Source organism: Alosa alosa, chromosome 20, assembly GCF_017589495.1.
Source record: "Alosa alosa isolate M-15738 ecotype Scorff River chromosome 20, AALO_Geno_1.1, whole genome shotgun sequence".
In the NCBI taxonomy this organism is placed as follows: Eukaryota; Metazoa; Chordata; class Actinopteri; order Clupeiformes; family Clupeidae; genus Alosa; species Alosa alosa.
In genome coordinates, this window is record NC_063208.1 from 10154424 (window position 1) to 10167599 (window position 13176).

Below are 13176 nucleotides of genomic sequence, written 5' to 3' on the forward strand. Positions count from 1 at the left end.
AGAGTGTGATAGTGGACTCCATGTCACCCCTCTCCACACATACATGTGCACACAAAAAAGTGAGCCAACATATACCTCCCATTTTGCTCTCTCTACCTTGCACTCTCCCCCTCTCTCCCTCTAATGAACATTGTGTACATTGACATCAGTGTGTCATCACTCGTGTTAGACCAGAGAGTTCACTACCCTACAGGTCGAGCATTGCCACACTTCAATGCATCACCACAGCCAATCAGAACAATTCTATACTTTCTACCAACGATGTTTAGGAAATGAAAGCTGCCCTCTTTGTCAGATACAAGATTCAAAAGTACTGGTGGAAGATCTGATGGATGCACTGGCTCCTAAGGTTGAGCTGAATGGAGTATCATCAGATAACTGATCACAGGTCAGCACTGACAATACTACTGCCACACTAGTGCACTTGCACAGATGAGATCTAAGAAGATCTGGCCCTGTGCCCCTAATCTCTCTCTCTCTCTCTCTCTCTCTCTCTCTCTCTCTCTCTCTCTCTCTCTCTCTCCCCTCCCCCTATCCTGCATGCCGTAAATCCAAGTGGGATTATAATCTTCCCTTAAAAGACCTACAAAATTCCATCCTATGCCCTGCCTCCCCAGATTAAATTTCCAGGCCCCGCCCATAGTCCCCACTTTGTCCATCAGAGCCTGGAGCTGCACACACACACACACACACACACACACACACACACACACACACACACACACGCGCGCACACACACACACACGCACACACACACACACACGCGCACACACACACACACACACACACACACACACACACACACACACACCTTTGTTGCATGTAAATGTTTAATCCAGGTTTTTGGGAGTTAGTTAGTATGCAGACTCAGAATTTATGACATGTATGTTGTGTCCTGCTGTGGCCTGCCTCACCAGCCAGCAGTGCTTGTTAAGCTGCAGCTATGTCCAGTTAGTCCACACTTCACCGATTACATGTATATTATGGGGTGGAGATGGGGATGTGTTGTCGGCGTTAGCTGGGCGACATGCTGAAGGGAATCCGCGGGCTGCAGCCCAAACTCAAGCAGCGCCTCTAATCCAGCCCTGACCATCTGACCCCCACGTCCCCATGTCCACCCTAAACACAGACCGACTTTCAGGCTAAACGGACCAATCTAACATTAAGCTTTGATAGATAGATAGATAGATACTTGCAAAACCTGAATGAATGCACTCATGAACACAGTTTAAAGAAACAAATGTAGCAACAAACTAATTCCAGGGTTCCTACACATTTTCCATTTTAAAATTCCATATTTCTCCAGGCTAAAATTTCCAAACTCTGTGGGAACCATAAATGACTGCAAATTAAGTATGGCCGAGCTCCCGCTGTATTTGGTGACTAATGAGTTTGTGACCTACTTGGTACTCATGACAGTTTGGTAACACTTTATTTGAAGGTATCTACAAAAGAGTGACATGACACAGTCATGACACATGAACCATAACCCTAACTCTAACTTGTCATAAACGGAATGACACTTAATGAGAGAAGCGTTAGGTCATAAACGTTCATGACTTGCTTATAATGGTTATGACACGTTCATGACAGTGTCATGTCACTTTTATGTAGATATCTTCAAGTAAAGTGTAACCATAAGTTTCAATAAAATGGTGTGTGATTTTAAAGAAAATCAGTTAGAGAGCTTCATCTGCTGTGTTCTGACCCACCCATGTTTGTGTGTAAGGTCATGTGCAGGGCACTGAATTAGCAAAATGATTTTGCGAAGTGATTAACATTAGCTTGTGCGTGACTATATCAACACATTGCATGTCTAACAAATTAGACCCCGTAGTGGTAGCCTAGATATTTTTGCTGTACTGGCTGCCTACTTATTTCTAGACATTCTGAATTCTATTTTAGAATTTCTATTTTAGAAAACAGAATAGGAGCAAAAGTTTGGATGCACACATATTTTCCCATACTCTCTTTTTTTCCCCACACTTATCCGGACCTAGAAATGACTAGAGGAACCCTGCAATTCAACTAATTAGCCTAACTCATCATGCAAACATGCCAATCAGGTCTTCCTTGATAAGCAGCTGCTCCTTAGCCTACAAGCCAGGGGATCCCTCCAGCACATTAAGCAGCCTCTAACTGTGATCAGCCAATAGCATGGCTACTACCTGTGATCATGGCTGCTGTATACTGGCTGGGACTTCAGCTGTGAAAAAAACACCATATTATCATTCTGATGCGATCTGAAAGAACCATCTATCCTGAATGACGTTTAAGTTAAGTTACAGGTTTTAAGGCTCTAAGGCATTACATACCACTAAGTAAGCTTTCTGTTCACACGTGCACACACAGACAGACAGACACACACACACATACTCACTCACCTGTGCCAGACAGAGCCCCAAACCCTTGGTATACCTTCTATGTGCAGATCATCCGTTGACCCAAGCACCAAGTCTACAGCAGAAAAAAGAATGTTTAAGTCAAGAACAGAGACACATACACACTTTCCTGTTCCCCTGATCTCCCTTTCTCTTTCTCACAAACCCAAACACCCACACACACTCCTTGTACAGGGTGGGACGGAATTGCAGCCATTGTCTAGCATAATCACTTAAAATGACAGAGGCTCATTGTGTCTGCAACAATTCGGACACTGACCCCCACACACACACACACACACACACAAACCCACACACACAGACCCACCCATGCACACACACACACACACACACACACACAGACCCACCCACACACACACACACACACACACACACACACACACAGAGTGAATATCATCACATAACTACAATTACAACCAACACTAAGGAAAACCAGCCACATGCGTTCAGCATAAACACAGGTTGACAGAACCACATAACAAGGCCACATTAATCAATCCCAAACTAACTTGTCAAGGCTGGCCCGTTTAGTCCCAGATTACATCTATAATTAAGACAATCCATCTGTTTGTAGAGCTCTGTCTCTGGCAGTATGCTTTTCACAGTCTCTCTACACAACCCTACTCTACTTTCCACACTTTCTGTGGACCTACCTGCGAAGCTGCATCAACAGTCTAACAATCTTTGCAAAGAGTGGATGTGTTTCTGGTTCTCTCTCTCTCTTCTCTCTCTCTCTCTCTCTCTCTCTGTATGTGTGAGAGAGTGAATCAGTAAATATTTCACCCTCCCACAGTCCCTTGGACTAATGAGCATCTGAGAAACAGAGGCAATCCCAGAATGGAGTTGTATTAGAGCAAATTAATATCCGCTTCTTGCTCTCTGTCTCTCCCTCCCTCTACTTCCTGTGTTTGTTTATGTATGTGCACATGTGTGATAGGGTATGAATTTGATGTGCAAGTGGGAATGTATGTAGAGAAGTTTCAAAGTGTGTGTGTGTGTGTGTGTGTGTGTGTGTGTGTGTGTGTGTGTGTATGCACACGAATTTAACAAAGAATGTTAATGGCTGCAAAGCCATTCAGTCCCCTGTTTATCCAATTATCCACTTCAGAGAACATGCAACACACACACACACACACACACACAATAGTAGTTCTGAAGAAGTTACAACTGCTTTTAACTGTGTCTAACAAACTCTAACACACAAAAAAGTGAGTCATATTCAGATCAATGACAAACATGTGTGTACTCAGTAAAGTAACTGACCTTACTTTCACATACACACACACACACACCTCTGCAACCAATGGATGAGGACTAAATGGGTGGAGGCAACTGTGCTGGTTGCCAGGCAGCCAGTGGACAGACTGAGTGTGTGACGGATTAAAAGGGATCAGAGGTTCACAGTGTGTGTCTGCTCCCCTCATAACATCTGTGTGTGTGTGTGTGTGTGTGTGTGGTTGATGACTGCTGGTACATGTACAATGCTGCACACTAGGTTGGAATAAAGAAAATATTTCAGACAGATGCCAGCCAATGTGTCTGAATGCAATTCTGAGCAGTAGTATTAGGCTACAGTGCTTGATGAATGTTCACACTATTTGCAACAACATCACTGAAATGTTAAGGCATTTGCAACAAATGTCTGAAAAACTAGCAGTTTTTATCACAACACAGATGCTATAAACATCACTGTGCCATTATTATGACCGCCGCTAGCGAAGCGGTCATATAATGATTGTCCAATTTTTATTTTTTTTTTACGTCATCTACTTCCTGAATTTTTGGTCAACGATACCCGGGACACCGAAACACCGGTGCACATGAAATTTGGTGGGTATGTAGCCCCACTAGACTTTTACGGAAAAAAATTGTTTTGTCCCCGGGGGCCACACAGTTTACCGCAGAGAACGTCTAATAAGGATAGGACGATGTTCACATGAAATGTAATTCCCATTTCTTCTTGAAGCCGAAATAAATCTGAGAATGTTTATCGGACATGCTTGGTTTTACTGCAGATGCGTTAATCTTATAATATCAATAAGGACCTAGGTACAATAATGTTACCGTTAAGCGTTGGTTGAGTGATGGAGGCCAATTTGATTGATTGCATTTGTAGAAAACTATAAATGTGGTTATACCAAGCAAATTGATAGTAGCACTGTAATTGTATCTTTCGACTGTCATTTGTTGCACGTGCTACAAAAATCATTCTGTGCAATGGAAGATTTACCAACGTTACACCGGTCTGATACAGTTTTGCCTATACATGCGTGAGACTGAGACGCCTGTTTATTTGTTTTAAGTGCATGCAGGGCGTGAGAGGGGAATCGATGTGCTTTGATTCCAGCTTGGTAGTTGTAGTCTGTGAGATTAAAAAGCATGTGTGTGTGAAGTATCCAAACAATGACACCTTCATTTTATTATGGCTGCTTTAGCAACACACCTTAAGCTACTGTGTAGTGGGTCCCATTTAAAAGTGGCTACTTCATTCGCGCTTTCCTTGACTCATGGAGCTGCGTGAATTTTATTACAACTTTTAAGCCCGCGATATGGCAGTTTAAGTCCACTTGATACTGTAAGGCGTAAGCCATTGGTTTCCAAAGGAGATTTTATTTGTGTCACCAGCATAGCCTTTTGACAATTTATGTTGTAAATAGGCCTACCTTATAGGCCTACCTGTAGCTTAGGGAAGCTAACAGCTTTCTATTAGGATCTAGTTTGTTAGTTACAGTTTTGTCATAACTCCCTGATGCACTTTTGCATTTAGAATAGCCAGAACGTGGATATCTCAATCGGAAAATTAAACAATATTGGGCGCCTATGGACTAGGCTGGCTGAACGCAGCCTAATCTGCCCGCTATTTATTTTTTGATTTCTTAAAAGATTGAGCTTGGTCTGGTGAAAGCCAGACTAGCCATGGACCTCAGTTACACAATGCAAGGAAACATGAATCAGCCTATATTTGCACGAACAATAACAGCTCTTCAACTTAAAATGTGTATGAACAGTCTAGCGACGCATTTCATCAAGGCCCATTTGGACATGTCAGTTATTTGCACCACTGGTTAGATGTAAAACAGCATTTCGTTTCAGACTACTGTTACTTAATTTGTGCATTGAAAATAACGTTTCAGACTTAATTTGTGCATTGACAATAAAGTATCACATGAACTAAAGATGACTAAAATCTTATGTAGGAGAAGAAACATTCACAAAAAATCCATCCATCCAAAAATGACCTTTGTTTTTGATAGCTGTTGAAAACGGCATGGAACTGACAGAGATGTTTTTATTTATTAATAAATAAATAAATAAATAAATAAATAAATAAAAACATAACATTATGCTGATACCTTTTGCTTTTCCCAAATACAATGTACAGGTGTAAGTGACCTTTCATCAATCCAGTTGCAATGGATGAACTGTGATGAACTGCCCTACTTGTCATTGTTTAGAGATTTTAAAGGTTTTATAACAATGCTACAACTTCTTTGGCTATTCTACAATCTATTCACCTTTTCAGCGCCAGAAGGCTACTTTCTGTGCAGCCGCACACACCCACACAGGCATGCCAAACAAGCATACACAAAAGTTTCAAGAGTGGGGGATGGAGTAAAAGATGGAGACAAATTGAAGTGTGATTTATTATCGCGGAACGGATGTACAGTACTGAGCGGCGGTCATATTTTGTATCGCTATGCGGTACATCTAGTTATTATTATTGGGCCTTACACAGCCCTACAAGACAACGTGGTACTTAACAGGGCAGACAAGCAGTTTGTCATAATCACACAAATCATGCAATTTTTGTAGACCCCATATGAAAACTCTGTATAAATGTCTTTGAATTCTATTCTTGCAACTCCTCAATCAAAAGGACACAAGACTAAAATCACCCCAAGTATAGTTATTTCCCAAAGAAAAGGGTAGCACGTTTTCTCTTTGTAGGTAGTTTAATTGTCTTGGCAATGTACCAGGACATATTAAAATGACATGAGCAATGCTGAGGACGACCAAGGGAAAAGGGGATACAGCACTTAATGATCCATTAAGGAGGTTAAAGAGATCATGCTGCTGAAACCATTTGTTCTTGTTGGCTTTGAAATAAGATACCGTATGTCAGTGTGACTACAGTGAATGTACCAGGCTTTTCAAATTGAACTGTTCCCCAATTGTAATGGTCACAGAAAGGAAATGGTCATAGAGGAATTAAAATGACATTTTAATTTAAATTAAAGAAGTTAAAGAAGTGTATAATTTCTACATCACATTGCTCTATATTTATTATGTTCTTTCCCCCAATAGCAATCTAGAAATACACCTGGAGGATGCCTAAAGATGTTGGCCAATTAGAGTGCATGTAATGTACCAGTAATAGAGTGCATGTAAATGTTAATATCAAAATAGAAGTTCAGCTGCAAAATCAGCCTTTTTTCTATTGGGTTTTCAGAGAAAGTGTGTAGCATGGATCCTTTAACCTGATGGTACATAAGCAATGTTCCTGAGTATTGTTGTTCTGGCATGCACCCATTAATATTGGGCCACAATTGTTTTTCTGGAGAGCAATCATTAGTAGGCAAATTTTCATGATCACCCAATCAGAACACATGGAACTAGTTATGTGGTTGCCCAGCAACACTGTCCAAAAAGTGGGCTTATGGATCATCACCTTTAGAGGAGCGGCCGGTTCAAAATCTACCAGTCTGCTCAAATTGTGAGCCTAGACTAGACGGACATGAAGCACTGAAGCACAACATAAAATAAAACAATACTAAAACAGCTCAAAAACAGTGTTTTTTTCAGTGCTTTACTATCTGAAATTTCTGATAATACAGTGCATGACTCACATCACCTGGCTTGCAAACTTGTCTGCAATTCTCTCTCTCTCTTCTTCTTGTGTGTGTGTGTGTGTGTGTGTGCGCGTGCGTGTCTATGCACATTGTTGATGGTCACTTTCCTTCCTGCTTAAAATTTGGCGTACCAATGTTTCCCGACTCACTTACTCACTCACTCTCACGCTCTGAATGCCTGGAATTCACTCAGTTACTGACAGTGAGGTGGAGTCTGCAAGGAAACCGTGAACTAAGAGCCCACAAGCCAAAACGGCCACAAAAGAGGCCTGTTGTGAACCTAATGAGTTAATACACGTACACACACTCTCATATCCAATACAAGAGGGGCGAGAGGAGGGGGTTGTCTAGAGGTAGCCTAATGTACCCGGCCCCCCACCCCCAATACACATACACACACACATACACACACGCTGCATATATGTAGGTCAAACTGCATGGCCAAGTGCCCAAGCATAAGAGGATTAGGACATCAGAGCAAATATAGCCTATGGGTGATGCATTTATGAAAGATCATTATCAATGTAATTGACAAAACAATGACACAACATTGCCTCCAATAGAGGAGGTAGAAATTATGTGATTCTTTTAAGCGCTAATGTCTCCCTCACAGACTCATCTCCGCTCAGCAATATTTGAGTAGTGTGTGACATAACACGTCACATGACCTTCCGTTGTTCTCTAGCACCTTCCTCCAGGGTCTGCAAGTGTGTGTGAGTGTGCGCATGTGTCAACTTTTGTGTGTGTATGAAGAGATGTTTTGAATTAAAAAAAAAACTTTCATATAGGCTTTGATAGGAATAGGAATGCATCAGAGATATATTTGAGGGAGGAAAGAAAATTACGCTACATTAATATTTGCCCTTGTCCACGGCAAGCCAAAGTACAGCATAATACAGTACATAGACTGTTTATGACTATGAACTTCCAGGGAAACTGAATGGATCAGCTACATTTTTAGCACAAGAGTTCTACACTGTTGTTGGTATTAATCATACAAACATGAAAAATCAAAGCACTGTCCATGTTGTTTTTTGTAGGCATGCACAGACACTTGAGCTCAGGCACAATTAGTTGCAGTAGACCTAGGTATATCCGTAGACCCAAACCCAAGCAACCCCAATGGATTCAACTTAACATTCACCCGGCAGTAGGCCTACAGGAAAGATAAAACTTGAGTGTCTGTTTATTATTTGTTACTATGTCGGCATACAGGGGCGAACCTTCTAGGCCTACACGCACAAGTCCAATCGTCTGATGAAAAAATGCAAAGACGAAGGTCCAAAAATCCAATGATCCACTTGTGTGTGTGTGGTCTAGTGGGTATAAACGACTGAAGTCCCTCCCTTTAGGATCCCCGGAAACGCACGTCATTAAGGCGAAGGGGGTTTCCCCAGCACGCGCCACCTGGTAGTGAGTACTCACATACGCGTTAATCCGGCTCATTATAAGGACCGCGGAGCTTTCAGTTCGGACTTGAGCACCCTACCGTATGGTAGGCTAATTTGGTTACACATACAAACAGCTGTATGGGCCTTACCCTTTTTGTCTGGATTGGTCAGAGAGTGATATGAAGAAACTAACGTTAACGTTAAGTTATTGTTCCAACCAAGAGCAGACAAAATATGCTGGACACAAGCAAACATCAATTGCTGCAGTTTACCCAAAGCTGTTTTTAGTAGCTTGTCCAAACATGTGAACGCACACGCCCTCTTGTCCGGAAAGTATTTACCGAATCGAAGGACTGCCTTTTAAAGCTTCGTGTGCCTACGCAAAGTGCCAAGAGCAGTCGCATGCGAGCTCGAGAACACATCTTAGGGCAACATGATTGTTAGCCAATTACAGACATCCTGCCACACGTGCGCCATGTTTGACATCCATTCAAAGCACAGTTAGTGACTGGACAGGGAAACACTATTTATAATCTTACGATTGAGAAGCAGGAAACACTATCTCTCCCATTTTCAACGCAGTTTATGGGGACCATGTCTCCGTAAATTCCCCAGCTATGCGCCATCTGAGGCTATACTGCTACGATTACCAAAACGGCGTTAACGCATAGGTTAGCGTTACAAAAGTGCTCAATAATCACTGACCATGGGCTACTTTTCTTCTGCACTCGGATCAAAACCTGTTCAACGTGCAGGTGTGACATTCTGAAACGAGTAAAGAAGTACCTGTAAATGCCAGCGTGGGTTATACACTTCTCCCGTCCTGGTGACCCCTCAGCGCAGAGATCCCGCAAGCTAGCACCAAACTCGACGGCGTTACACACAATGTCAATCAAACACACAGGCACCACCCATATGAAAATGTCACAGAATGTGGACCAATCACAGCCAAGTGAAGCTAATAACAACCCCCTCGCACCCGCCCCATCACGACCATATCGTGGTCTTGCCATGTATGACAGATTTGCACGACAAAATCTACTATGATTTCTCATGCTATCCAATCATACTGACTTATGTGTCTCATTGTCTCCAGTTAGTTCATGGAGTCGTGGTAAAAGTGGAAGCAAAACTAGACATGCTTATCGGGACAGCCCAATGCTTGAGAAGAAAAAAAAAAAAAAAAAGCCTACTATTTCGAGCTAAAATGGACTGAATTAATTAAAGGAACAGAAAGTAGACACAGGCCTGAAATGCTTCAGTACAAGGCATAGGCTACCAATATCAAGACATAATTTTGCTAAAAGTATCACTCACTGTTGTCCAAAACATTTACTGAATAGTATGCCAAAAGGTTAAATAACAATCAACTGTAAACATATGCCAAAAGGTTAAATAACTGACAGAGAAAGGGAGTGCAGAGGTTGCTTGATGATAGAATGGCAGGTAAAATACTATTACACATTATTGTTGGGGGGGGAAAAACATAAAAGATATCATTCCATGTGTTTATGAATTTGTAATAGAATGACAAGAGCTGATTTCACCCACTGTGCACATTTAAAAGAGAATAATACAGAAAGAGAATAATATTTCTACAGTGCAGAGGAGCCCTTAGCAAGGAATTACTACTGCATGTGTCAATACAATTACTAGAGGATAAGAGTGCAGACATTATACGTAATAGTCAGTGTGGATGGAGTAGTAAGAGAAGGAGGCAGAGGAGAGAAGAGATGGAAGTGCATGGTAAGTGTGTGTTGTTAGAAGTGTTAGGAGAAGAGGTAGCCTATCCTTAGAAGAGTTGGGTCTTCAAGAGCTTCAGGAGTGGTCTGTGTCATTTGCTATTGTTCGTGGTAGGTATGTGATGGCTATCATTTACTGTATGCCTGATAGCTTGGGAGTAGGGAGACTAGGCCTATTATCTTGGCGGCAGTGTGTGTTTTTTAATGAGTTTGTTTTTGGAGGTGACGGCTGACATTGTGAAGAAACAGGGGGAGCAGGATGAGTTGAATTATGCTTTTGTAAAGCAACAGCAGGAGGTGGGGGGCACCAGACAGAGCTTTCAGTTTGCAGTTTTGCTGTGCATGTCTCTGAGTGGCAGTGATTGGATTATGTTGAGCATGGAGCTGAAGTTGACATAGAGGACTGATGCGAAGTTGCAGGTGTCTGTGTGTGCTGAAGGAGGGTTTAGAGAGGGCAAGCCACTGCATCCTCCACTCCTTGTTTGGGTCTGATGGATAGCAGGATGTGGTGAAGGATTTGTTTAATAATTATTGGTGTGCGTACGACTGGTCGGAAGTGGTTGGGCTCTGAGGATTTTGGGGTATTGGTTTGATGGTTGAGTGCACATTTTTCACTATATATACTTTGCCTGTTGTTGCACTGTTGCAGTGAAGTAGTGAACATACATTTGTGCAGACACAAAATCTTCATGGTGTTTGGCATGTGGATGATGAAATTTTGTGCAGGTTGTAATGTTGTTTATGTCACATTCATTAACACAGTATTACACATTCATAATGTAATATGCTTTTTGTTTATAGGCTAATTGTACATAGATTTATTTTGTTTTGTAGTTCAAACACATAGAGCAGTTGTATATTATTGCATAATTTGTTAATCAATCATTTAGTAACCAAAGGGAGATGTAAAGCTACAAGGAGTTGCAGGAGAAGAGAAAAGAAAGGACATGTGAATCGTGATTTGCGGTTGTAGGGAGAGGACTTTTTTCACATACACAGGTAACGCCATGTGGCAGCCATATCAGGTACCGTTTACTACAGCTGTTTGTGTGGATGTTATGTTCCACTCCTGTGTATTTTCATCAGACAAACTTTTCATGCTTAGTACCATGGACAGCAGAATGTAAATGTAAGTGTGGTTTACAAAACGTGACTGCTGAAACATATAAAAGACCATTTCCTCTCTAATAACTCACTCAATATTACAGCTGGAAAGCTTTAATCTACCTACCTAATCAAGCACATTTGCTTGAACATCTCACCATTGAGATGAGTCTTTCATTTCCATCCATGAATGAACACAAGAGAATATCTGTAGAGAGAAAAGTCAAAAGTCTGCTTGCCCAAGAAGAAATCACCTGGCTGGCATCTTCTTGATCCATTGAATATTGGTTGAAATATATGGATTCTTGATGGGATCCAGAAAGCAGAACAACTGGAACAGCCAAGTTGTCTCGTGCCCTCACAAAGAGAACGGTAATGGCACTCATTTGGCAGCCACTGCGGATCCTTTCTCCCATCTGATGAAGCTGCTGTGTCACTTCAAGTTATTACTGAAATCAATTAATATTTCCCCTAATGTTGAAAGTTCTGCCTGAATTCTATCTTAGCTAAGAACTTTTGGTGTGATTAAGGATAACTCTTAACTAAACACTGCTTGAATATTATGCTTTCCATACATCATTACTTTTGCTAATGGGGCTATAGTAACTGTATAATTAATCCCATATTCAGTGTAGTCATCAGCATGCAATTGCATTGTGTAAAAATGGATTTCAAAAATGCTTTTCATCTGAAATTAAGAGGTCCATCAAGCTATGGAGTAATTTCCTTTGAGTCATTTTTTTATAAACAACATTTAAAATTGTTACCTCAGCATAAAAATAATACCGGTTTCACCAGACTCACTTAATTTCACTTTGTGAAGAGGTAGGCTACTCACAATTGGAAAATGTTTCCAAACATAGCATCGTAATGGACATTGCATTTGCTTTAAAATCATTGGTTGCAACTTAACCATGTCACATTTATCAGGGATTCCTAACGTTACTTCGCCTAACCTTTACAAACTGATAATAAACTGTCTGTCAAAAATTGATTCATCTGACTGTGATCACAACTCCACTATATGTATTTATCTGTGAAGATGTATATTTCTCTCTGTGGGACTTATTTCTGGATATGTGGATATCGGGAAAGAGGATATGAAGATGGGAGGGCAATGGATGTCTGTATCTCCTGTTCTTCAGGAAAGGGTGTAACACACCACCATGATATGATTTCTCTGTGATCTAAGAGATTCCCTGTAAACATTCAAGGAAGGCCACACTGCCACCCTGTGGCTCTTTTCAAAAATACACCCTATGAAAAACAGCTTGCCAACCCTAGCAAACAGCTTGTCAACCCTAGAGATAATCAAGCTGATTATCAGCTGCAGACTACACATGCAACATTTGCAAAGACGTGCTCTGACTTATACTTCTATTATCAGCTCATTAGATTACACAGGCTGCAGAATTCAGCTTGATGGTCTTTTGGACTCCCACTGTCGACTTCAAGGCAGTGCTGCCACCGTTGACTTCAAGGCACCTAACCCTAACCCTAACCACCCTAACTCTAACCCTAGTGCCTTCCAGAAAGCACTGTCTTGAATTATACGATAGGAGCACAAAAGACAAAAGATTTTTTTTATAAACATCATTTAAAATTGTTACCTCAGCATAAAAATAATCCCGGTTTCAGAGGTAGGCTACTCACAATTGGAAAATGTTTCCAAACATAGCATCGTAAT

The 13176-nt window shown here is 41.3% G+C and overlaps 1 protein-coding gene across 5 annotated transcripts in view; it reads right to left on the reverse strand.

Annotated features, from left to right (window-relative positions):
* The window catches only part of pals2b (protein associated with LIN7 2, MAGUK p55 family member b), a 22412-nt gene extending 12896 nt beyond the window's left edge, over nucleotides 1-9516 (reverse strand). For 2 of the 5 annotated variants that reach the window (XM_048229871.1, XM_048229870.1), the window contains exons 1-2: nucleotides 9430-9516; nucleotides 2385-2457 (exon numbers count right to left, since the gene is read on the reverse strand). Coding sequence is in view for 1 of the 5 variants with exons in the window: in XM_048229869.1 (XP_048085826.1) it covers nucleotides 2169-2178 (10 nt within the window). In the remaining 4 variants the exon portion in view is untranslated. Of the gene's footprint in view, nucleotides 712-2168; nucleotides 2207-2384; nucleotides 2458-9429 lie in introns of those variants that run through there. The other 3 variants (XM_048229869.1, XM_048229867.1, XM_048229868.1) reach the window with 3 other exon arrangements.
* Nucleotides 9517-13176: the final 3660 nt, after the last annotated feature.